The sequence below is a fragment of the Anastrepha ludens genome, chromosome 2 (genome assembly GCF_028408465.1).
Source record: "Anastrepha ludens isolate Willacy chromosome 2, idAnaLude1.1, whole genome shotgun sequence".
Lineage (NCBI taxonomy): Eukaryota > Metazoa > Arthropoda > Insecta > Diptera > Tephritidae > Anastrepha > Anastrepha ludens.
In genome coordinates this window covers 124,250,759-124,276,604 of record NC_071498.1, presented here as the reverse complement: position 1 = coordinate 124,276,604, position 25,846 = coordinate 124,250,759, and the positions used below count along the sequence as shown (strand labels likewise).

Here is a 25,846-nt window from a genome sequence, read left to right as displayed (position 1 = left end):
GGCCACGTTTACTTAATAAGCAAAAATTATTTGAAGCGCTGAAAACATTACTTTGACACGCTCCATTGCTTGTATGTTTTTATACTGCAGCTGTCCAGCTGTCCAAGTATCAAATATGATTGACGTACGACGCCATTTGCAAAAAGTAAAACATCTTCCGTTAGGGTGAGTAATTTTGTGCCACCTTATGCAGCATCAAATAGCAGAAGTAATAAATCTTTTTCTCACTTGTATGCACGTATTAGATATATTTATGTTAGTTAGTGTGTACAATTTGGCTACAACTGTTTTTTATTGCATTTTTCCGTGTACTATTTGTTTGCCTCTCTAAGCCTTTTGACAGTTAACTTCTTCTATTCCCACAACCGAAGCAAATTTTCACTTTCTCCAAAAAATTTGTCTTCCTCAAGGGTGGCAATAGCTCGAGATTTTGTGACCCACTATCGTCTGAATCCAAATCTGATTCTATAGTCATTTCTTGTATACTGAAAGTGTCGCTGAGCTCAGTTCTCCGTTGTCGATGCGCATTTTTCACTTTCGCTGGAAAAAACGAAATTTCCTCTGGTTCCTCGCTGCAACAGAACACATACATACATACATGTTTTTAACAAAATAATTTTTGAATGAAAATCATTATCAACAAACCTACTATCCGACTTATAATCTACAAGTGGTTTTTGCTCTGAATCGCCTGGAATGGGCAACCGATTTATGGGTATGAGATTCGCAGACTGGGATTTGCGCACCTACAAAAAAAAAAAAACCAGTGTAAAAAAAAATCAATATACTATGCACTAATTTTTTTGTAACTCTTGGAAATGCCGCTGGCTCCTGCACACACCTGTTCCTGTTGCTGGTATTGGCTGTAATTGCGCTTCGCACGCTCCACCTTCAGCTCCAGCTTGCGCTGCAGAATGCGACAGGTGTTTGGCGCTGGATGTGTACTATTCGCATTGCTGTCATCGCTGTCACCAGCCGCCGCTGCTGCTGCTGTGCTGGCCGTGGTCTTTGCTGCCGGCTCTGCACCACTGGCGCTTGCTACACTTCCTGGCGCTGGGCCACCGCTGCCACGGAAGACTACCTCTAAATCAGCCATATGGTTAACCGCTGACACATCTAATGCTTGGGCCATTGTTCTTGTTGCTGTTACAATTTTTTGTGCCCCTTGCTGTAAGCAGTAATGACACAATGCAGCAGTACAACACAGACATGCATATTTACCAAGTAGTTTGAGAGACTTACCGCTGGAGATTCCTCGAAAGTATTCGATTGCTTGTCCTCACTATCGATGCCGCTATCCTCCATCGTAGGCATTTCTGTCGCCTTTGATGTATTGGCGAATCAATTTCCTAAGCCTGGAATGATTTTTGTTTGAATGCAATTTTCTCTTACCTCTGTGACTACATTGGAGCTAAATGTGGCAAAATGCCAATGCAGTGGCGTATTGCGCATGTCCGTAATGTTATCGCCAACAGCTGTGCGGGTAGTTAGCAAGGGAAGTTAAAACGTTTAGATATTGATTTTTCCCAACACAGCATTGCCATAACCAAATATTAATGTACACAAGAAAATACCATAGTTTGAAGGAGAAGCACGGCCCGACCCATTCAAGTTTATATGCGTCACTCTAACACATGCTTATATTATTTTGATTACGAGAAGCAAGTAAAAAGTTCAGGCGGAGCCAAAACTTATTCACCTGGTGCTCCTTTACGATTGAATGCCGTAAACATGATCGCAAAACATAGCTCCTTACAGCAATGATAAAAATAATAAACGATATTCGAAATAATTTCGACAGTAACGACACTTCTTTGTTTACTCGATTTCTCTAAACTAATTACTAACATGAAACTAAAATACTTTTTTGGTTTCAAAGACAGTTCAGTAAAGCTTTTTTTTTGTTTTAGAGGAGAAGATTAAAATCCAAATTTCTGAAACATCATCAAACACTACAACTTTCGTCCTTCTCAGGTACTTTCCACCCTGGGACCGCTGTAAGCATGTCTATTGACTGTACTGACAGCAAAGCTGCACTCATGGCCTTAAACAGCCCTTCAACCACTTCAATGGTAGTCGAGTACTGTAAATCCAGGTTAAACTATGCCTGCAGACATAATATCCTGATGTTAACATTGATCCCGGAACACGTGGGCATCACGGCTAACGAGATTTCGGATACTTTACCTATAATGGGTAATGCCAAGGAAGTTGGCCTCAGAGCCCATTCTGCCACTCTCTTCTGCAGCCCTCAAAGCCACGGTTAGCAAACGGGTTACTCTAACCCATAAGCGAGCTTGGCAGGCTGAGAGAGGCTGCAGATGGACAAAACTAATGTTACCTGTCATATTCGAACGACTATCGCAGTTACTCCTGTCATTAAACAGAGGGGACTGTAGGCAGCTGTTTGGACTGAAACTTTCTATGGGCAAAGCACATGGAAAAAGTGTTAATCTCCTTGGTACCACAAGATCTACTCAGATTTCTTCGTTCGAGGTCGAGTAGATTTAAAGAAAATTAAAAAAGGAACCAAAATGCAGTACCATGAACTTCATTATGTCTGAGTGCTGTATTTGCTTGTCTGTTCCGACAACAACAAAAAATAGGTACCTGCGTCGAGGTCATTCTCTTGGGGAGATATTACTGAAATGTCGGCGTTTGTCGTCGTCCTGTACAGAAACAGTTCATCTTCATGTCGTACTTGCAACTGTACCTGCTTCTGCTATGCCTTGCGCTCCGATACAATAAATTAAAGTCGTACCATTCATTTTCCAACAACGCTCGAATTGCCTTCCACCTAGCACTGGATGAGCACATGTCCCTTGTGAGGTTCATAGGATTATGTGCGTGTCCCAAAACTCTTTCAATTATTGCACGTTCTCGTGCGAAGGGATCTCAATGAAAAGTCACGTTTTCTACCACCCATGTGTTCTTTTCATCCATTTGATATAAGCTTGTACGTTCATCGCCCTTTAGATTACTCTTAGTCCCATCTTCTTTGCCACTCATACAGTGATCGCTCTGTCTCGATGGCTATTTCTGCTGTCGTTTGTTTTGCTGCTTGCTCGCTATAAAGGCGGCAAAGACCCCTTGCGTGAATATGAAGTGGTAATTTTCCGGCTACAACACATATTTCATCGTCTGATACCGTTCAATATGCGTATGATACCCGTAATGGTGGTAATGATACCCCGATCATATTAAGGTATTCAATTGAAACGAAGCACCCGAGTGTGTGCACCACTTCACGGCGAAGCTTATAGCCAGCTATTTTGAGGATAGAATGCAAAAAGTCAAATCAAGTATATTAATATCCCAGACTAAGTCGGTGCAAGTTGGTGTTCCACAAAGATCGGTCCTTGGTGTGCTTTTATTTTTTCTGTATGTCGGTATGTAAATATTCGCGGGTGTACAGATGGTGTACAATTGTACTTGTCCAGTCGTATTGGTCTCGTAGAAGATTAATGTTTCAAAACAAACCGAGAACTGTCTGCTATCTCTGTTTGGGCTAGTGAAAATAATTTTAGTTTAACTCATTTGTCTTACTTATATGTAGTAGTGTAGTATTGTGGACGTGTTCCTAAGCTGTGGATTGGCTCTAGTTCCCTTAACTTTGTGCATAAATTAAAAAAATTTGGATTAATTCTGCAGTCTAAACTTACATGCCAACATCATCAAGTAGCGGTTACAGTTCAGGGTGAGCTTTAGCTTCGTTCACAATCCTCTTTTAATCTGCATTACTCATAGCAATAGTCTTCCAGCTTCTAACTCTTAGCTTTTTCAGGTCAGTTATGAGCGTTTTTATTAAAAAGTATTTTTGAGGGTGGCTGCGCAGACTCTCTATTCCGCAGCCAATCTTTTGTGAATTCGGTCAATTAATTGCAGATTGCTTCAGGAATTCAGCACTATTGCAATGCTATCAGCCGACCCTATAATTTGGGACTCCATCCTACATTATGCTCCAGAGTAGTGGGCTCAGCGCTACGCTCTAAGGAACCCCTTCAGTTACTTTATATTGAAAGGCACAAAAGGCCTCCGTCGGTGTTATATTGCAGAACTTTGTTGGAGAAGTCGTTTCCGATAATTTTCCAATGCAGACTGGAAATTATTTGTCTGCCATAAGTTGTATTTTCATGTACAAACTCCTAATGTGGAAGACAACTACTTATTTAATATATTTGAGAGGCTGATATCAGTAATATCACTGAGACACCATAGTCTTCTCCTTTATTGATTAACGCGATGACTGTTTAAGCAATTTTGAGCGAGTTTAACAAAACGCGCCAGTTGTTCATTCTCGTGCTAACCGCCGCCAGTTGTACACGACAAATGAAGCCAAATCCTTCTCCACCTGGTCTTTCCAAAGCGGATAAGACCTTTCTCTTCCTCTGCTATCACCAGCTGGTGCCTCGAATACCTTCAGAGCCGTAGCGTTTGTATTCATTCCGAAGTCATGACTTACCCAACGAAGCCGCTGGATTTTTATTTGCTGCGCTATGTCTATGTTGTCGGAGCCCTATGCTCCCGAGCAGAGCGAACCAGGACATAAATAAAGGAAACAATGTCTATATATGTTGTTGTAAAGCTCATACAGCTCGCTGTTCAATCGCCTACGATACTCGCCGACACCAATGTGTAAAGGTCCAAAAATACTCGCAGAATCTTTATCTCAAACTCTCCAAGGGACATTTCATCGGATGTTGTCATCGTCCAAGCTTCTGCGCCATGCTTTGGACCGGGCATGATGAGAGTCTTATAAAATGTTATATTTGTTCACCGAAGGAGGACTTTACTACTCAATTGTCTACTTAGTCCAAAGTAGCACTTGTTGGCAAGAGAGATTCTGCGTTGGATTTCAAGGCTGACATTGTTATCGGTGTTAAAGCTGGTTCCGAAATAAACGAAGTATCTTACAACCTCGAAATTATAACTGTCAACAGTGACGTAGGTGCCGATACGCGAGTGCGCCGACTGTTTCCTTGATGACAGGAGGTACCTCGTTTTGTTCTCGTTCACCACCAGACCCATTTACTATTCGCGTTGCTTCTTTATACAGCTTGGAAAAGACATAACTAACAGCGCAGTTGTTAAGGCATATGACAACTATTGTACCCTCTTTTTCAAAAATTGTGCCTGATTAAGTTCTGCGGCTCGCACGTCCTTTTTCAGCATCAGGCTCAAGAAATAACAAGACAGAGACACCCTGTCTGCAACCTCGTTTGGTATCAAACGGTTCGGAGAGGTCATTTCCAACTCTGATAGCGCTGCTGGTATTGAACAGAACCATTTTGCATAGCCGTATTAGTTTTGCGGGGATACCAAATTCAGACATCGCGGCATATAGGTAACTCCTTTTCGTGCTTTTGTCTGCAGCTTTAAAATCGGCACAAAGATGGGTGCCTTTCATGGGTCTTTTTCAAGACTTGGCGTGAAGGAAAGAGATCGGGTAAAACATTTTTGTGTTTGGAAATAACTTCCTTAAGGGGTTACTTACGTCCAGAATTTTCAAAAAAATCGATTTTTTATTATTTCAATATTTCGAAAGTATAGTGTCTTAAGAAGGACCTCTCCGAGCCGTTTGATACCAAACGAGGTTTCAGACAGGGTGACTCGCTGTCGTGTGACTTCTTTAACCTGATGTTGGAGAGCATCGTACGAGCCGCAGAACTTAATCGCTCAGGCACAATTTTTTATAAGAGCGTACAATTGCTGGCGTATGCCGATGATATTGACATCATCGGCCTTAACAACCGCGCTGTTAGTTCTGCCTTCTCCAAACTGGATAAAGAGGCAAAGCGAATGGGTTTGGTGGTGAACGAGGACAAAACGAAGTACCTCCTGTCTTCAAACAAACAGTCGGCGCACTCGCGTATCGGCACCCACGTCACTGTTGACAGTTATAATTTTGAGGTTGTAAAAGACTTCGTGTATTTAGGAACCAGCATTAACACCGATAACAATGTCAGCCTTGAAATCCAACGTAGAATCTCTCTTGCCAACAAGTGCTACTTTGGACTAAGTAGGCAACTGAGCAGTAAAGTCCTCTCTCGACGAACAAAACTAACTCTCTACAAGACTCTCATCATGCCCGTCCTAACGTATGGCGCAGAAGCTTGGACGATGACAACATCCGATGAAGCGACGCTTGGAGTGTTCGAGAGAAAGATTCTGCGTAAGATTTTTGGACCTTTGCACGTTGGCAATGGCGAATATCGTAGACGATGGAACGATGAGCTGTATGAGCTTTACGACGACATAGACATAGCGCAGCGAATAAAGATCCAGCGGCTTCGTTGGCTGGGTCATGTCGTCCGAATGGATACAAACGCTCCGGCTTTGAAAGTATTCGATGCGGTACCAGCTGGTGGTAGCAGAGGAAGAGGAAGGCCTCCTCTGCGTTGGAAAGATCAGGTGGAGAAGGACTTGGCTTCACTTGGTGTGTCCAATTGGCGCCGGTTAGCACGAGAGAGAAACGACTGGCGCGCTTTGTTAATCTCGGCCAAAATCGCGTAAGCGGTTATCGCGCCAATTAAGAAGAAGAAGAAGTGTCTTAAGAGTATACTGTGAAATTTTCATGCGAAAATTCCCAAAATTATAGCCCAGTTGAGGGAACAGATACCTGTAAATGGCCATATTTTCCCTGATTTCCTTTAAAATTATTTAAAATGAAGTCATTTATTTTTTATTATTATATTTTTTTCAAAATTGGCATACAGTTTATTTACACATTAAAATAATATACATTTTTGTTTTTTATTTTAATCACATAAAATGGCGGATGTACACTCAATTCTTCCAGGAAGGTCGCAACGGGGCTTCTCAATCGGCGGGCATTGTAGCATCGGCTATAAAAAACCACACCTGAATACAAAAAACCAATTTTTTTGTTTATTAATGTCATAATTTCTATATGAATTAAAAACAAATTAAAAAAAAAAAATCGCGGAAAAAATGCTCAAAAAATGAATTTCGGGGCGAATTTCCCTACTTCATATTTTTTTTGCTCCGAAAAAATTATTTTTTCGAAAAATTTTCGAAAACTTGAAACACATAGAAAGTAATATCATAAAAAAGATGTGTGCAAAATTTCAGGGAGATCGGTCAATAGCTTTTCCAGTTATCGTGTACGCCAATTCGAAAAATATAGTTCTGAGAAAAACGTCTCTACAGTTTGAATGCAACGTAACTATAGAGTTGACGATCTATTATATAAGAAACACTTTAATTTACGTTCTAAAAATTTTTTGACATGTTCTTAAAGGATTATATTAACATTTTATGAAAAAAAAATGTTTTTTTCGAAATTTTAAATTAACTGCTGTATATTAACAGGTTAAAGAGCGGTCCGCGCCCTCCTGTACCTCAAACTTTAAACTCGTTTTTCTAGAAACTACTTTTTCCAGCACGATCTGCATGATAGCTCATACAGTTTTTAATATTTTGTGATGCGGTTTTTTTTAATTATTCGAAAGTGTTTTCTCTATAGATTTGATTTTTGATATTTTTATTAAAAAATATTATAAACATAATTAAAGTGTGACATTTATGACGTGAAACGCATATTTTTTTAAATGCCGTTAATTGCAAAATTTTTCGAAATTCAAAAATCCGGCTGGACAGACTATACCTACGTCTTAATTTTATACGATTTTTTTTACTTTTTACAGATCCATCAATATTTCAAAGAGAAATGATGCAGACCGTGGAGCAACTTTTTTCTCATTGTACTTTGGGTCACGTGATTTTTAATATTGTATATAAGTTGTTAACTTCAAATTAAAGTTTTTTAATTTTAAATTAAATTTTTTAAATTCAAATTAAAGTTTTTTTTTATTTCAAATTAAATTTTTTTATATGCAAATAGATTTTTAACTTCAAATTAAAGTTTATGAATTATGATATGATAATTAATTATTATTTTCCAAATAAAGGGTGGTTAAGTTTCCAGGGCCGGTATTGATTTTGAGTAAAATACAATTTTTTTAAGAAATTATTGCCGTTTCTCTTTATTACGACAATACTGGTACGGCTCAATTACGTATATAATAAAATATCGGCCAAATGGCCGCCACGGCCTCGGCGGCACACCTCCATCCGATGGTCCAAATTTTCGATGACGCTGAGGCATAATTGAGGTTCTATACCGTTAATGTGCCGAATTAACTCATCTTTTAGCTCTTGAATTGTCGCTGACTTATCAACATTCACCTTTTTTCAAATAACCCCAAAAAAAAGAAGTCGAACGGTGTCGCTGACGTTTAGGTGTGGTACACATTCAACATCGGCCCTTAAAATTTAACCACCCTTTATGTTTATTTTGCTGATAATAAGGTTAAACACTTGTTTAAAGTTTAGCAATCGCAGTAAAAGCAGAGTAAAACTTTTCTTTTCTTGTTGTGTAATTATTATTTATTTTAAAAGAAATATTTGAAATTCAAAATCCTTAAACCCTTAAATAAGTTTATGATAATGAACACCAATAGATCACCTGAAGAAGTAACTGTTGAAGTTAATACAGGAAGTCCGGTCAATAAACGTTACTATCGGCGAATATATAATGCAACAGAAGATTCTGATGATAGCAATGTAGAATATGAAGAGAACTTCCCTATTCCTCGTTGCAGAAACCGTAGGCGAGTATTGACAAAAGGGAGATTTTGATAAAATGTTATGCAGAAGGCAAAGCTATTGCAGAATCAGCAGAATTAGCTGGAATTAATAAAAACACAGCCACTTCTATAATTAAAAGGTATAAGAAGGAAGGATGTGAGATTATTAGATGAAATCGTGGGAGAAAAAGAAATTTTAAACTAAGTGATGAGATTTTAGGCTATGTGGAGAAATTAATTGAAGAAAATCCATCAATTACTTCAAAAAATATAAATAAAATTTTTTTTCAAAATAAAAACGTCAACATGACCACAACAACGGTAACTAACGCATTAAAAATAATATAAACAAGAATAACATTTAATAAATAACATCAAAACCCGCCACAATCAACCTGGGCCGTTTAAACTCTAAATCAACAATCGAACAACGCAAAAATTATGCACTAAATTTTTCACAAAATGCTCCACACGTGTAATAGTTCAAACAACAAGTGGAAGAAATGTTTCACTAATGAATTTAATAATATTATACATTCTCAAGTAATGTCTCAATTTCTAACTCAACAATAAATTCAAATGTTTTTATTACATTTCTTGATGGATTCTATAATAAACTTGCTGAAAGTAACATCGTAGAAGCATGGTTGGTTCTGGGCAATGCCAGAATCCTTAAAACTCGGGAAGTACGCAAAAAGATTAGTGAGACTAATCATACGATAATTTTTCTATCACCATATTCCCCCATGTTAAGTCCTATAGAAAAGGTATTTTCAAAAATTAAATTGCCTGCACGAAATTTGCTGCCCAATCCACAAAATAATCAAAATTTGGTACAGATTATTGAAGAATCAATGACCACTAATTGCAACAATTATTACGTTGACATGTACAGGAAACTACCGCTGGCTATAGCAGAACAACCGTTGCATTAAATGCTTTGTCCAAATTGCTTTATTTAACTTTTTTGAAGTGAAAACTTCTTTAGAATCGTTGGGAGTGATTTGAGACTCGATGAAACGAAAAAGCGACACTACGAAGCGTTATATGTTGATATACGTAGATGTGTGTGGCTGCGTACTGCTGAGCCACGCTAGTATAGTGAGTATTGTATATGTATACTACACTGTCTATTACTTGTGTTGGTGTTTAGTTCAAGCGTCATACGTATGTATGTTTGTATATATGCTAGTACGTATGTGTGCGCGCCTGCGTATTACGGAGCCACGGTGAGCGAGAAGGCATTATGTATACCTATACTACACTACCTAATACTTGCTTAGACCAACCGTCCTACGAATGTTTTTGTGTATGTTAGTACGTCTGTGTGATATACGCGTTACGACGCTCATAATAGCAACCGCGTGTGCTGTATTGCGTCCGTATTTTTATATTCGTAAATATTTTCATTTTTAAATATTTACCGCAATTGCAGGCGGTGTTTCAATATACCACAATCAAAATGACGGTGCTCGTATTGTAACTCCACAGGTAGATCTGAATGCACAGCAACTAGAATCACTGTCTGTTCAGTTCTCTAAAGTGGGAGAAATATGTACATGCGATACCAGATTGAGCAATGGTTTTAGCAACAGTTTAAATTGTGGCAATTTATATTTCACCGAATCAATCAATAAATAGCATCACGGAATTCATTCACGAAAATTGAATAAAGTATACACCAGAAGTATCGCGGATACTTAGAAAAGATTACGATAAAGTTCCAATGATTTTAAGTGGCGATTTTAACGTAAATTTTGCATTGGACACAGCGGTTCCTTTAATTGACTTTCTACCGCACTGAATCGACAACACGATCAAAAACAACAATTGACGCGGTATTTCAAAGATATGTTGACAACATCGAAACCAAAGCATTTGTATCATATTTTAGCTATCATAAGCCACTCGTATCATTTGTTGAAATTGAAAACATTGAGGATGAAAAATAATAAAATGAAGAAAATAAAATATGAACTTTATAGCAATATTATAATGAACCTATAATTGTCCCGCTCCTAATGCTTCTCTCTCTGCTTGTTTTACGGAAGGTTTCACTTCTATCGCGTCTAACCGTTAGACTGGTATTTTTTGATTCTTATTCTTGTTAGTATTCATTTTTTATTGTAAATATTCAATATTAAATTAATAAACTTTAATTTGAAATTAAAAAAATTTAATTTGAAATAAAACAACTTTAATTTGCTTTTAACAAAATTTAATTTCAAATTAAAAACTTTAATTTGAAGTTAAAATCCTATGCAATACTAGTTTTTGTAAAGAAAAATTAAAATAAATTTAAGTTTAAGTACTAATAAACAATGTATTCAATTTCTTTATATTTATTTCTATTGTTATCCCTTCTAAAAACAGGTTTTCTTTTAGCGCTTTTTTGGCGCTGCTGGACGTATGTAACCTCTTAATAGTTTGTTTATGTTGAAAGCATTAATTTTAATTAGCGAAAATTCTCAGTTTTTAACTAAAATGCCTATCACTCCAAACTGAAGTGCAACTTTGCATTAAAAAGTCACCCACATATATTTATTCTCTTTTGTATCATTAGTTTATTTACAAAAACTTGTTTAACATTTTTATTTGAATTCTTAAATCAATGCACAAATCACTACTACAATTATAAATCGTAAGGCACTTTGTAATTACAAAAAAAAAAATCGTTTAAATTAAAATTAATTACAAAAGGGCGACTCACAATTGTTTCTGTGTGTTACCCTTTTGCTCGTTTTGTGTGAGTATTAGTACATTGGTTTGTGTGTGTGTGCGCGCGTGTGAGCTTTCTTGTGACTTCCGACTTTTACATAAATACACATATTTACAGCTAAGTATGCATGTATGTGTATCGCATGCCCATCAAATCGAGTGCACAGTTAACGATCTGAACGAACGGGCAAAATAAATAGGAACAAATTAAAAACTAAATTTCTATTTTATGTATATACGAGTATGTGTGTATGTATATAAAAGCTATTATTCTTCGTTATTATTCTCATTTAACATGTATGCGTGTAGCGTGCGTGAGTGTGTATAGAGCAAAAGTTCCCAATTAATACTTTATATAAAATTTTCTGCATAAAATACGAGTTTTGTAATTTTTTTTTGTCGGAAAAGAATACAAAGAGACAGCAGTTAATGTGATAATGAAACTAAGAGTAGCTGAGAATCTACAGCTCGCCTGCGCCGAGTTGAGTTAGCTAAGGTGTGTTTTATAGAGTGTGACAGGCATTGTTCTTCATATACTTGTATGTATGTATTGGTTTTAAATAATTAATTCTAGAGCAGAAAATACTAGCTTGTTAAATTTGTGCGTTAATAGTACTGTTAATTATTATTTTTATTTTCATTTTTTTGGAATTTCAACTGCTTTGAGCTTAAGCGCTATCCCAAAAGGGCAGCTCAAAGCCATCGTAGTAAAGCAAGCGTGTTCTGCATCAAGCGAGTTCGTGTTCGCCTATCCGCTTAGTCGTCTACAAGGCATTGGGATGCGCGAACGCTATTTGGCCGGCTAATGTGCATGATCGGCAACAGAACTTGGCGTAGTACTGGTGACGACAGTAGTGACCACTTACAATCAGCTTACAGTTCGCGAAGTATGGATTATCAACACAATCTGGATGGATCGGTATCGAAGCTGTAATAGAGAAGGGGATGAATTGCGTTAGCAGCCAGCGAGTCAACAGCAAAATGCTGCGTCTACTTACACTCAATGGTGACTCTCTCTTCGCTGGTGTTGTAGCTCACGGAATTTCTAGCCGTACAGCCGTACATTCCAGTGTCCTCGGGTGTGGCATTGCTTATCACCAAAGTATGCGGCTCAGCTGTATGTGTGTGTGGGTTGAGTAAATGAGTGCCACTTCGTATTGTAGTCCAATAGAATTATTCACTTACTTGTAATTTGTATGCGCTCATTCGCCTGCAGCGGTATCGAGTCCTTCGTCCAGGTCACATTCGGTGCTGGGTTGCCTTGCACCGAACACTGCATGGCAATAGATGCACCCGGGCTGTAGGTGTTTCTGGGATCCAATGCAAGTACAGCTTGCGCACTCACTAAGCGAAAATTATGCAATCAAATAAAGAGTTAACGAAAATCTTGCATATCAATGAATAAGCAACACGATGCAACACACAGATAGCAACAAAACGAGTTTACCATAAACCAACTACCCCTGCTAGTAGTTTCACCACATGCACCCAATAGCAGATACTTACTTAATTGCGGTCGGCGCGGTGGTTCGACGTACACTGGTGGCGGTGGTGGCTGTGGTCGTTGTGGTCGGTATGGATATGAGGGGCGTTGTGTGACTGGCGCGCGTGCCGGATCTATGATATACTGCAGATATGGCGCTTCATCGTTAGTGACGGCGCGTGCTGGTCCAACGGCCTTTAACACCACCTTCATCGAGGTTGGGCGACCTAAGCCATTCCAAACCTCGCAAGTGTATGGACCCAGATCCGTCAATTGTATGGAGCGGAACATCAACGAGTAATCGCGTGTCAATTCGAAGCGATCGCTTATCAAGCCCAAACGTTTACGATTACGCCACCAGCTGACATGCGGCGCTGGATGACCACCGGCCGGACAACGCACTTGCGCTGGTCGATTCAAGCCAACAATTTGTGTAGCATTCTTATCGCCATACACATAGGCGGGTATTTCTTTCGGTTCTACATTATTACAAATGCATATAGCAAGCAATCAATTTTTTTTTTGTGCATTTGTTAGATAAAGCGAGATAAGCATTAGCAACGACCCACATGCAAAATATTAAAATAAAACATGCGCCATATTAATTTAACCGACACCACATTTAACGAGTAAGAAAATGCTCAAACCTGTCACTGCCAGCTGCACCTCGCGACTCACTGGTTCTCCAAGGCCGTTGGAGGCTACACACACATACGAGCCGCTATCCGTTTGACGCACTTGCACTATCGTCAAGTCACCTGCGGCAGTCAACACGTAACGTCCTTGATTGGTGTCAATCTGCGAACAAATAAGAAGAAGAAAAGGGGCTCACTAAATACAAATGCACTTTAGCGGGAATAGTCAAAAGTTTGGGGGAATTTGGAATTAAAGCATTTGCGATTGGCGTTCGCTAGCAAAAAACTGCCACTCCACCCAATTACAAAGTTATTTCGATCCTAGTTGATACTATGACTTGAAGCTTTACATGGAATACGCATTAATCTGCATTACAAAACTCTGCGAAAAGGCCAACTTGTGCCATGTTAGCCACATCCAAAATCAAAAACCATCCCAAGCCACACGCGTTTGATGTCAATTCACCCTAATATCTAACTTACCACTACATTACTGCGCGACCATGTAACATTCGGTGGCGGACTGCCAGTGGCGAAGCAACGCAATACAGCAATTCCGCCAACAGCCGATTGCACATTAACCTCTTGCGGTTTCTTAGGCTCCAACGCAACCTGCGTATCGCCTGGGTAAATGACAGCGGGTGCGGGTGTGGTTGGTGGACGCGGACGAGACGTTGGTTGCGTAGGACGTACGCACACAAAGCCGCAACCGTTGCTGCAACACTTGTTATCCTCGCGACAATCGGCATCCGTGTAACACTCACGACCGCAATTCTCCGCTTCTGGTTCACTGAGACGCGGACACTCGCCTGTCTTATTGGTGTCACGGCATACGGGTACGAATTGTCGGGAGGCATCGCTCGACACGTCGACTGCGCATTGTTGACCTTCGGCACACTCATAACGCTCACATGGATTCTCACAAATGCAACGAGTGCAATCGCTATTCTCGACCGGTACACGACGGGAGCCGAACGGACAACGAAGTACACGACATTCTTGCTCAAAGGTTTCGCATGCGTTGGGTTCGATCTCGTTATCGCTGATCTCTGGTGTCTTTTCTGTTCCTGGGTGGAGGAAAGGAAAAAGTGATTAATTTGAAAATAAAGATATGTAAGGAAACGAAAAATAAGTGTAAAAATTGTAGCGTTCCAACGAACTCCCAGCCCATAAACCATTACCACGTGCAAACCAACAAAAGAAATGGCATGAAAGTGCATCCAAACTACAAATACTTAGACTACAACTAGCAAAGATGAAGGAACTTAAATTAAGTAGACATTCCAGAAATGCATTGTATATTAGCAAAGTTCAGTGCGACAAATAGAGTTTGTGTTTTTTCGTTTTGTGCGCAAAATGAATCGGTGCAAAGTATGTGAGTGCGTAGAAATGTCATAGTGCCAGAATATGTATGTGACGTGTGGCATGCGCTTACTTGCACAGTAATCAAAGCAAGCTTCGTAAGAACGGAAATTGTTCTGGTTGCCAGCGCAACCCGAATAAATGAATGATACACAGGTGCCGCGTTCGTCGTCGTAGTAGTAGCGGCGTTCGTCGGCCGTAGTTCCGTTGCAACTTCCACTTTGTACCGGCAGCTTACAAATATCTACTCATAAAATTTAATAAAAAATATATAAAAAAATAGTTCAACCAAAAACAGTCCGCTGAACACCGACATCTCTGCATTCTATGTTTACCTTTGGGAGCGCGCGTCTTTGGTTCTTGACCTAAAATGCAAACCGACTCGCACTCTGCGCGTTCGCTAAACCGATTAGCCGTACCTTCACAACCACCATAAGTGAAGGGATCACAAGTGCGTGCCGCTTTGTTGTAATAGAAACGCGTCTGCCACTGACGGCATGGACCAGTCTCCACTGGTTCATTGCACACATCTAGCAGACGTAAATGCGTCAGTATGTTCATTAATATATAAGTTCTTGAAAATAAATGCCGTTACATTTTTTCGTTATACTACTTACCCACTCCTTTGAATTCACCGCATTGGCGATCGCATTGTTCCTTGCTTTCGAAACGATTACCATTACCGCCACAACCCGAGTAGGAGAAGGCTGTGCAAGCCATAGTTTCAACATCGTAGAACCATGCAACGGTACTGTTTTCGCAATCGCCACGCTCGACAGGCAGATCACAAACCGAATAAGCCTGCAACCAAAAAAATTTACACCATTGTAAAGCTTAAAAATTACAGTAAATAGGCGGTCTCTAACCGGCGCAGCTGGTTCGGGTTGCTGAGGTGATTCATTGCCGCACCATTGCAAACATTCCGCCTCTGTTACGAAGTTGTTTCTATTGCCGCGACAGCCAGTGAACTCGAATTCGTAGCAACGTTTGTCGCGTTCATCGAAGTACCAGCGTATAATATGGTCATCACATCTACCTGGCAGTGGTGGTAGTGAGCATGTTGTCTGCACCTCGAAGCATTGATCCTGGCACTCTTCCTCGCTGTTGAAATTGTTCTGATTGCCACCACAACCGCCGTAAATGAACTCGTCACACAGGCCTTCCGCATAGTTGTAATACCAACGCGTCTGGTTGGCGTCCGAGCATTGGCCATAATCGGGCTGCAGCGTACAACCTCTGTCTTCGCGCGAGTCCGGCGCAGGTGCAGGTGCCGGTGCCGGCGCTGGTTCCTCTTCATCTTCGCCCAAACGCACAGTAATGGAGGGCACCTGTGGCGAACAACGTGCACTGCACGCCGCCTCGGTTTCAAACCGATTTCCATTGCCGCCGCAACCACCATAGTAGAATTGTTTGCAACGTCCCTCTGTTGTATCGTAGTACCACTTCAAGGTAGGGTCATCACAATCTCCCGGATCTGAGGGTACTTCACAAACATTTTCAGTTACCGGCGCTGGGGCGGGCTGTGCAGCTGGCTGGCGCTCAGGAGCAGGAGCAGGAGCGGGAGGTTGCACGGCGCACAATTGATTACACTCATCTTGAGAACTGAAACGATTCGCATTGCCCCCACAGCCGCCATAGTAGAATTGACGGCATGCCTGTGCGTCTCTATCATAGTACCACTGCAGTACGTAGGCACGGCAATCACCTGCATCTGCACTATACTGGCAGACCTCGTTCGAGCTGGGCGCTGGCGCAGGTTCGAGCTTTGGTTCGGGTTCAGGTTCAGGTTCAGGTTTCTTTTCGCAACGCTGCAGACAAGCCTCTTCGGTAGGGAACTTATTTTCATTGCCACCGCAGCCGCCGTAGTAGAATTGACGGCAACGCTCATCCTTGGTGTCGTAGTACCACATGGCGGTGTAGTCGGTGCACGCGCCAACTTCAGCAGGTATCTCGCAGACATCCTTGGCTATTAGGTGCATAATCGGGAATATAATTGAAATGTTAAATAGGCAAATCATTCAGTGATCAAAATGGAATGATTGGAATGGAATCTTCTTTACACAACAATCAAAGCGACGGCTGCCACAACTATGAGTGTGTGTGTGTATTTTCATGTGTTTGTGTATGTGTTGTATTGGGGTTTGTTGACTGTTTTATAATTTACAATGGCCTTACCAACTTCCTTCGGGCAATGGTCCTCGCAAGACTCCTGGGTTGGGAAATTGTTTTTGTTGCCACCACAACCTGTGTAGTAGAAGGGCATGCACTTGTTGTCCGCGTCCGAGTAATGCCAGCGCGCATGTTGTTCACTGCAATCACCGGGTTGCTTAGGAAGCGAACAATAATCTAATACAGCAACAGGGTGTGTTTTTCGAAGTGTGACGTAGTGTAATGTATTGTTGGTAGTAGTGTGGTAAAGAGAAGGATTGCGCAGGGAATGCAGCAATTTCATTTGTATGATAAAGTATTAGCGGAAGGGAGTAGAGCAAGCAGCAAGCAAGCATGCAACATAGAGAGTATGAGAAAAGGAAGACAAACATTTAACATACCGTAACGCCACACATAAAAACCAAATAGCAAATAATTTTAATACTAGCAAATAAAATGAAAAAACTGTTTGAGCCAACACCAAAGTCACTAGCCAGTAGTAGCTAATGATTTCATGCCAGAAACATACATACATGCCCCCAATTTTAAAAACAACTCTGCATAGCACACGTGTAAGGAATACCAAACCCAAATCTAACAGCGACTTAAATACTGAAATCAAACCTTTGTGTACGCCGGGTTGTCGGCAGTGATAGTTGCAAGCATGATCCGTTGGATAGTTGTTCTTGTTGCCCTTGCAACCGCCAAAGCGGAATGGACGACACACATCGGTTTCGTTGTCATAATACCAACGTTCAAAGCTACCCTCACATGGTCCAGGCTCCATAGGCTGATCGCAGGGCGCTATAAAAGAAAATCCATTTATGTATGACAAAGCTATTTTCTATAGTTTAAAACACTTCTAACGTACGCGTAGTTTCATCAATGGCGCAGAGTGCCTGGCACTCGGCCAAACTGTCAAATCTGTTCGATGTGCCATAACAGCCGCCGTAGTTGAACTCCTCGCAACGATTGCGTTCGGCATCAAAGTACCATTTTTTGTTATATCCTGTGCACGGTCCCGAGCTTTTCGGCAAGAAGCACGCCTCCTTGCCAGTGTACTCTTGGCAGGTAGCCTTGCAGTCACCTTCGGTTTCGAAGCGATTATCATTACCTTCACATCCACCATACCAGAAACGTGCACATGCACCATACGATGTGTCAAAGAAGTACTTGATGCTGAAGTTTCCGCACGGTCCAGTAACTTTTGGTAGACCGCATGACTTTTGTGGTGGTTCCTTAACCGATCCGCAACCTTCGAACTTCTCACCTTCCGCTGGTGTGGCACCATCAGGACAGCAGCCATATTTGCTCTCCAAGCAAGTGCAACCCTCGCCGTTTGGTCCTTTAGCAGGTGTCTTCTCATCGGGGCAGCATTTGAATTCGGTTTGTGAGCAATGACAACCATAGTGATGCGGTCCCTGTGCAATCGTAAGGCCATCAGGGCAGCAACCGAATTGTAGCGTATGGCATGGGCAGCCCTCGAATTTCGGTCCACTAGCTGCTGTGATCTTATCTGGGCAACATCCATGTGGTGAGCTCTCGCAACTACAGCCTTCATTGTTGGGTCCTCGTGCAGCCGTCTTTTGGTCGGCACAACATCCGTAAGGAGTGTACTTGCAGTCGCAATCTTCGAAGTTCGGTCCGCGTGCAGCATTAATGTTGTCTTGGCAACAGCCGTATGGAGTGTTTATACAACAACCCTCACCAAGTGGTCCATGCGCAGGGGTTTGATTGTCAGGGCAACAACCGAAAGGCTCGCGTGTGCATGGTGCGCAGCCTGTGTAATCAGGGCCAGCGGCAGCAGTGCGCCCATCTGGACAGCAACCATGTGGTGTTTGTGCACACTGTCTAGTATCTGGTGCAGCTGGTTCACAGCCTTCGAAGTCTTTTCCTTTAGCTTCAGTGACGCCATCTGGACAACAGCCAAACTCACCAAAAGAGCAAGATTTAACCACTTCAAGCTCTGGTTCAGTTGTGCTTTCTACAATTTCTGTGCTCTCTGGAGTTTCTGTGCTTTCTGGAGTTTCTGTGGATTCTGTGCTTTCTGGAGATATTGTACTTTCTGGTACGTCGGTTGTTTCTCCAGATCCTTCTGTGACCACTTCGACGGTTGTTGTTGGAGGTGCGGTCGTTGTTTCAGGGCATCCTTCATTTTCCTCTCCTTCAGAGGGTGTAAAGTTGTCTGGACAACATCCGAATAATGTCTCTGCGCATTGTGATTTAGGGCATCCCTCATTGTTTTCGCCTTCAGCTGGTGAAACACCGTCCGAGCAACATCCATATTTGGTTTCAGCGCATGTTTTAACAATAGGACAGCCTTCGTCAAATGGACCCTTAGCCGGTGTCTTCTTGTCAGGACAACATCCATAAGTTGCTGTTTTACAGTCTTTTTTAGCCTTGCATTTCTTGAGTTTTGGTGCCTTAGTGACGAGAGCTTCCAGAGTGTTAGGAGTGCTTTCTTCATCTTCTCCAGTTGTAGACCAGATATCAACTGTTGAACCTGTTTCCCCAGAGCCCTCAAGGGTCGTGTCGTCAGTAGATCCACTCTCTGTTGTGTCTGTGCTTTCAGTAGGTCCACTTTCAGTTGTCTCTGTGCTTTCTGTTGATCCAGTTTCTGTTGTTTCTGACACATCAGTTGAAGAAGAAGATTCAGTGCTTTCACTAGTGCTGATCGTGGAACTTTCACTCGAGCTAATGACTGATGTAGATTCTGATGATACTCCTTCGGTGGTAGATTCAGTCGACACTCCAGTTGTACTTTCTTCAGTTGAAACTGAAATTGTGGATTCTGAAACATCGGTGGAGCCTGAGATTTCGGTAGTATCACTTGAAAATGTTGTAGTTTCGTCACTTTCACTAGACATTGTTGAATCTGAGGAACCAGTTGTGTCACTAGCCTCTGTTTCTGTGGTGTCAGTTGAATCGGTTGAGACATCTGTAGTTTCAGAAATACCAGAATCACTTGTACTAAGAGAAGAATCAGTGCTAACGTCAGTTGTCTCTGTCTCATCGGAAATACCCGTTTCGGTCGTGTCGGAACCAGTAGATTCTGTTGTGATATCCGAACCACTAACCGTGGAATCAATAGTGGTGTCAGCAGTAGTATCAGTGGAACTTGAGAAGTCGGTTGAACTTTCGGTTGATTCAGTAGACAAAGGAGAGGATGTTGTGGACTCAACTAAGACTGAAGACTCCGTGGAGTCAGTTGATTCTGTGGAGTGCTCGCTAGTTGATTCTGTTGTATCGGTGGATGAAGAGACTGTCGACTCTGTGGTATCAGTAGAGGTAGACTCAGTTGATTCAGTAGTATCAGTAGAGGTAGACTCAGTTGATTCGGTTGTATCAGTGGATGAAGACTCGGTAGACTCTGTTGATTGTGTAGAGTCCGTGGTTGAAGACCCGGTTGATACTGATTCGGTAGATATGGAGGATCCTGTGGCATCACTATATTCACTAGTAGACTCAGAACTTTCAGTGGTATCTGAGGAGCCTATTGTGGGCTCAGTAGAAATAGGTGATTCTGTTGTTTCAGGAGAAGCAGAGGACTCAGTAGACTCAGAAGATCCAGTAGTTTCAGTAGAATCAGTTGAAGATGAAACTTCTGTAGAGCTGGATTCATCAGTGCTACCAGATGCAGTCGATTCTGTTGATTCGGGTGATGCTGGTGATTCTGTAGATTGAGAAGTTTGCGTACTTTCAGAGACATCGGTAGAAGCAGTAGACGCCGAAGTGTCAGTCGACTCGGTAGAACCTGAAACATCAGTTGAACCTGTCTCAGTAGATTGCGTAGATTCAGGAGATGCTGATGATTCCGGCGATTCTGTAGATTCTGTTGCATCTGTTGAACCAGACACCAGAGTTGTTTCTTCAGATGTTCCCTCAGATGTTTTCTCGGTGGGAGAAACCTCAGTTGAAACGAATTCAGTAGTATCAGAGATTCCGGCAGTCGAACTGAGCTCCTCTCCACTTCCTTCACTCTCAAGAGTAGTTTCATCAGTAATATCTGTTTCCTCCCCTGATCCCTCGACTGTGGTAAATGGAATGTCTGTAGAAGTAGTATCACTTGATTCGTCGGTAGAGGGTGAATCACTTAGCATGAGTTCATCGGTAATAAGTGATGATAACGTCGTTGTCTCTTCATCGAGGTCAATACCATCAGATATCTTTAGATCATCCTTTGTTGCCAATTCTAATCCCTCATCTTCCTCTTCACATTCATCTTCTAAGTCAGCGTCTTCGCCAATCGGTGAAGCAGTACTATCGACTGGAAGAAGTTCGTCAGCAGTACACGCTTGAGTGTTGCACTTTTCGGAAAGGGGCTCAATTTTGGATTCGTCGCAGTTGAGAGACTTCGTTCCATTTGCTAAGCACAAAACCTCACGTGTACGCTCTCCCCCACCGCAAGCTTTACTGCAAGGAGCCCACGGTCCAGTAAACCACTGACCCGGACACTTTTTCTCCTCGCCCTCGCACTCCTGCTCGGTTTCTGGTTTTGCCGAAGCATCGCATTTAGTTTCGTCAGCTGGTTTTATACTTTTACCATCAAACTCCCCACATATCACTATACGGGACTGTACGCCCTTACCGCATGCCGCCGAGCATTTGCTCCATTCCGAGGTGAACCATTTTGGTTTGCACTTTGATGATTTGCATGGTCGCGACAGGGCGGGTACTTCGGGGGCACAGAATTCTTCGGGATAGATCTTGCCTGACTTAGAGGCGCAAACGGCAGTGCGTGTTTCCGTCTTTTGTCCACACTCATCACACTGAGAATAAAGTAATGAAATAGCAGCTAAAATAAGAGCTTATCTTCGGACTTACCCCGCTCCATTCCGATATAATCCAGTCCACACCCTCACAAGGAGCCAACATACATTCTTTCTCTGTGGGTGGTTTCTCTTCCACACAGTCTTCTTCTGGCAGTACTCTCTTCCGACCATTCTCTTCAATGTAGCATGTCACTTTCCGCTTCTGCTTACCATCACCGCACAACTTGTCGCACTGAAAATATTTGTACAATGAACAAAGAGGCAAAGAAGAATAGCGGGTGCGCATAACTTACTGGTGCCCAAGGACCCAAGTGATATTTAGGACAATTTTTAACATCCCTATTGCACTCTTGTTGGGTGGCTGGTTTATTGCCCACGCTTTGCAAACATACTGAATCTTCTTCTGCTGTGCGGTCTCTGTGAAGCGGCAGAAAATTACAAACAACATTTTTCTAGCAACCTTCCCATTTCTGCTTCAACTTACCCGTTTGGCGAAATACGTTCACAGGTAACGGTTCTATTTTGTACACCATCAGCTCCACAGCCCTTGGAGCATTTGCCCCATTCACCTTCTACCCAATTAGGTGCGCATGGATCCTCGTTACACGCCTGCTCCTCCAATGGCTTCGCGCCAGCATCACACAAATTTGGATCAACTTCTTCGAGAGTCATACGGTTGTTGCAAGTTACTGTGCGAGACTGTGTGCCACCTCCGCAGGGCACACTACATGGCTCGAATTCCATGTGCGTCCAGGAATACTCCACTGGCGGTGCATTATTTATCGACTCAGGTATACTGTACTCATAATCTATGCTCACATTCTTATCCTGCACCAACATCATAATGGTAATGGATTCCGTTGTGGGCCCACTGCATGTCAGCTGATCGGGTGCGGCAAAGCCTGCCGGTTTTCTTTGATAGTTCCACCAGCAGCCCGCATAGAACATTGGACGTGGGAAATCAATGCGCCAATTGCCGTTCAAGTAGTAGTGGCCGGATGAGTTGCGGCAGGCCAAATAGTTATTTGAGGGTGTCGTCTCTTGTACACGTATATTGGTGGCACCGCTCGGAATGAGTACTATGTCGTTGTAACCTGAAAACAAAAATGATAAATCATGCAATCAGCAAAGAAAATCGCACAATTCAACCAACGACGGCTACTCACCAACTGGATAATTGTTGGCAGTGAAAGTGTTCGCAATGGTATGACACGTACTGCCATCTCCGTCACATTTACGGCACTTGTCCTCCTTTGCATTTGAGCCCAACATCATATCGCAACCCACCGGCTGGCATTCGCCATCTACGCACACATCAAGATCACGGTCATTACAGCGTGTGCCGTCGATGACCTTCGCTTTCTGGCGATAGTAAAAACGCTCGCCCACCGGCATACAATTGAGCTCACACGGATTGGGCGCGTTCATGTACGGCACCCATTCGTAGGTCACGCCATCGAAGGGAACGCGATTGAAGCGCGCACACTGCTGCGCCCTAAAGTCGGCCTCCTCCTCGGGACAGTCTTGAGTATTGCAAGAGAAATACTTGCGGTTGCCACCCTTGCAAAGAGGCGCACCATTAGGACTGCAATGGAGGAAGAAATATTAGCAAATAGTTAGTAGAGGAAAGACAGATATTGGACTTACGCAATTCTGCGACAATCGCGAGTTTGGAACGATACGCCGCCGCCACACGAGCGTGAACACTCAGATGGTGAACTCCAGTCAGTCCATTCGTTGGCATCATCACCCTCGCCACCGGGTACAATACTACTCGCTGGTAAGTACATATTGGCGCCATATTGTCTTTTCTGTCGCGTTCCGTACTGCGAGAGGAATAAAGAGATTTATTTACTTTTATTTATTTTTTTTTTTTTTTTTTGGTTGTGGTGAGTGAATTATGTATTTTAAAAGTAAAAATTTACTCACGAATCTGGAGTGTGAACTTTGAACACAGAAGAGCAGGATGAATAATATCAAGGCCGTTGAACTGAGAAAAAGAGAAGAAAAAACAAAAATTCAGGTAAGTTATTAAATTATATTTGCTTTTAAAAAGATATGAATAACATCTTAGAAAAAGGCCAGATATTGCAAAAAAAATGTACACCGTTTTTACAAATTTCATAAAGAATTACAGTATAACGGAGTTAACATAACTGGGAGGTTCATAAGGACTTAAGAGCCGTTCAATACTCGGTTACTTCAATCACCGATTATGTCAAAAAGGTGGAGTAAAAATTTATCTCGAGAAGTCGGTGGCTGATTGCATTGAGTGCTGAAGCTCAAAATGTAATCGTTGATCTTAATAATTCAAGGGAATCTGCCAGGTGGCGCTCCATTTCTTCATGTGCTATTCTCAAAACTCTGTAGCCCCTGTACGATAGACGGAGATCCCAGAAAGTCCAGGGGACTCCACGCCATTAAATTTTCAAACTCGTAGCTGTATTTATTGGTTATTGGATGATCCCCACACACGTGGAAATGCTAAGTTTTCCATTTAACCCTCATTGCAGAAGCTGTGGGGGCCGTCCAGAAAGGGGCACTGTTGATCACTTTCTCTAAATGGCCTAATTTGACAGCTAGACGATTAAGGTCACTGGGTGATCGTTTCTTCGAAAGCCTGGGGCAGTGCGCCGACCAAAATCTCATCAATATTCTGGCTGGCTGTTGTTATCATCCTGTTGGAGGTCTCATAATGGTATCAAAACGACGCTTTAGTGCTACTTGGTGACACATCAACCATTTCACCTACCTACAAGGTTACGCAAAATTAATCACCCTATCAGAAAATTTGTACTGTTTCCAAATGGAGTCGTCCGTCAATCAAATTTAACATTTGTGAACCAGACAACTGCAGTAAACAAGTGAACAATAAGCAAACAGTAGTGGAGCGCGTAACAGTCAAAATAAGGATTTATATCACTTAAAATCATTTTTGTTTTGTCTTTAGCACAAAAATTATTCAAAAACATAATTGGATGATTAATTTTGTGCCACCTTCCCGTATCTTGTATCATAGACTAATTTGCTCAATAATAACAACCCAAATTACCAGCTCCACATCTCTCTATGATTAACGGGCCACCAAATCCCATATGACTTTCAAGCACACAAAGGCAACAATTTGTTTCTTAAGCCTGATGATGATTACCAGCAATAGGGATGCCAAACCAAGCACAAGGCTTCATAATTTTTCAGATCACACTATACGCGAAGAGTTGCAAGCGAAAGAGGCTAAAATTTGAAAACTGTGTATATTAATAAACAAACAAACACAAATGCTACAAAGTTATATGGAGAGAAAACGATTTTAGTCACAGTCGAGATGAAAATCAATTTACTATGCAAACAACTAAAGCAGCTCTCCATTAACGGCTCTTAAACATATATGTACACAACTGTTGGTAAGCGCCGCACAGTGTATCATTTTGCCAACATAGGGGGACTTAATACAAAACAGAAATAATATATTCGAAAAATATTCCAATGTTGCGAATATAAACACAAAACAGCAAGAAATTCATATTTTTTTGTAAATCCTAACAGTTGCAGAATATTTGATTGGATTAGTCATCTTTAGGTGGCATTTATCAAAACTATCAGCAAGGAAATGTGAATCAAATGGATATTGAAATGCCCAGAAAAACCAAATTTCAAAAGTTACATTAGATAAAAAACTCGGAACAATTTTGGGATCTTCTAATCGAAAACGGTTTAGGGATTACATGAACTTACTTAAACATACGAGGATTGCCTTTTATGCTCTATGTACAATAATGAAACTGGGGTAAAATAATAATGAAAATGGTTTTAGTGTTCTACAAAATATCCTTCTTGGAAGCCACTCAGAAGTGGGTACCTCCAAAACGAGTTGTTTAAAGGCTTCAACAACTTCTGCAGTCATTGAAAAATGTTGACCTTCAATTGTATTTTTGATGTTCGAGAACAAAACGAAATCTTTAGGTGTCAAATCAGAGCTCTGAGGTGAATGACTCATTAATTCGATCTTTTGAGTGCTCAAAAACTCTCTTATGTGAACCAATATGTGAGAGCTCGCTTATTCTGGTGATGGATGACTCGTCTTCGCCGGTTCATTTTCCCTCATCTACGAAAACTGTT

At 41.6% G+C, this 25,846-nt stretch overlaps 2 protein-coding genes across 5 annotated transcripts; both read right to left on the bottom strand.

Annotated features, from left to right (window-relative positions):
• Positions 1 to 131: 131 nt before the first annotated feature.
• Positions 132 to 1,450, bottom strand: LOC128859358 (uncharacterized). Its single transcript, XM_054096331.1, has 4 exons — positions 1,243 to 1,450; positions 842 to 1,168; positions 646 to 746; positions 132 to 572 (listed from the first exon to the last, which is right to left on the bottom strand). Exons 1-4 carry the CDS (start codon positions 1,312 to 1,314, stop codon positions 344 to 346), a joined length of 729 nt encoding a protein of 242 aa, XP_053952306.1. The 5' UTR covers positions 1,315 to 1,450; the 3' UTR covers positions 132 to 343.
• Positions 1,451 to 11,145: 9,695 nt separating this feature from the next.
• Positions 11,146 to 23,712, bottom strand: LOC128855263 (papilin). 4 transcript variants are annotated; one of them, XM_054090003.1, is made up of 19 exons: positions 23,657 to 23,712; positions 23,375 to 23,553; positions 22,894 to 23,312; positions 22,212 to 22,821; positions 22,021 to 22,144; positions 21,780 to 21,959; positions 17,827 to 21,724; positions 17,580 to 17,759; positions 16,983 to 17,153; positions 15,674 to 16,773; positions 15,425 to 15,608; positions 15,143 to 15,337; positions 14,881 to 15,051; positions 13,929 to 14,512; positions 13,458 to 13,608; positions 12,834 to 13,289; positions 12,513 to 12,671; positions 12,326 to 12,442; positions 11,146 to 12,255 (listed from the first exon to the last, which is right to left on the bottom strand). In XM_054090003.1, exons 2-19 carry the CDS (start codon positions 23,515 to 23,517, stop codon positions 12,092 to 12,094), a joined length of 9,006 nt encoding a protein of 3,001 aa, XP_053945978.1. In that variant the 5' UTR covers positions 23,518 to 23,553; positions 23,657 to 23,712; the 3' UTR covers positions 11,146 to 12,091. The 4 variants fall into 4 exon arrangements, with proteins under 4 accessions (XP_053945978.1, XP_053945981.1, XP_053945979.1 ...); XM_054090006.1 differs by lacking the exon at positions 12,834 to 13,289; XM_054090004.1 differs by lacking the exon at positions 16,983 to 17,153.
• Between the last annotated feature and the right edge of the window lie 2,134 nt (positions 23,713 to 25,846).

What these genes read in the sequence shown, in the direction of transcription:
- LOC128859358 (XM_054096331.1), bottom strand. Translation starts at nt 1,314, where the DNA reads ATGCCTACGATGGAGGATAGCGGCATCGATAGTGAGGACAAGCAATCG. An exon ending in CTTTCGAGGAATCTCCAGCG is followed by an intron (nt 1,169 to 1,242) that starts GTAAGTCTCTCA and finishes TACTGCTTACAG; the next exon opens with CAAGGGGCACAAAAAATTGT. An exon ending in GATTATAAGTCGGATAGTAG is followed by an intron (nt 573 to 645) that starts GTTTGTTGATAA and finishes GTTCTGTTGCAG; the next exon opens with CGAGGAACCAGAGGAAATTT.
- LOC128855263 (XM_054090003.1), bottom strand. Translation starts at nt 23,517, where the DNA reads ATGTACTTACCAGCGAGTAGTATTGTACCCGGTGGCGAGGGTGATGAT. An exon ending in TTATATCGGAATGGAGCGGG is followed by an intron (nt 21,725 to 21,779) that starts GTAAGTCCGAAG and finishes CTTTATTCTCAG; the next exon opens with TGTGATGAGTGTGGACAAAA. An exon ending in GGTCGCGCAGTAATGTAGTG is followed by an intron (nt 13,609 to 13,928) that starts GTAAGTTAGATA and finishes ATTTGTTCGCAG; the next exon opens with ATTGACACCAATCAAGGACG.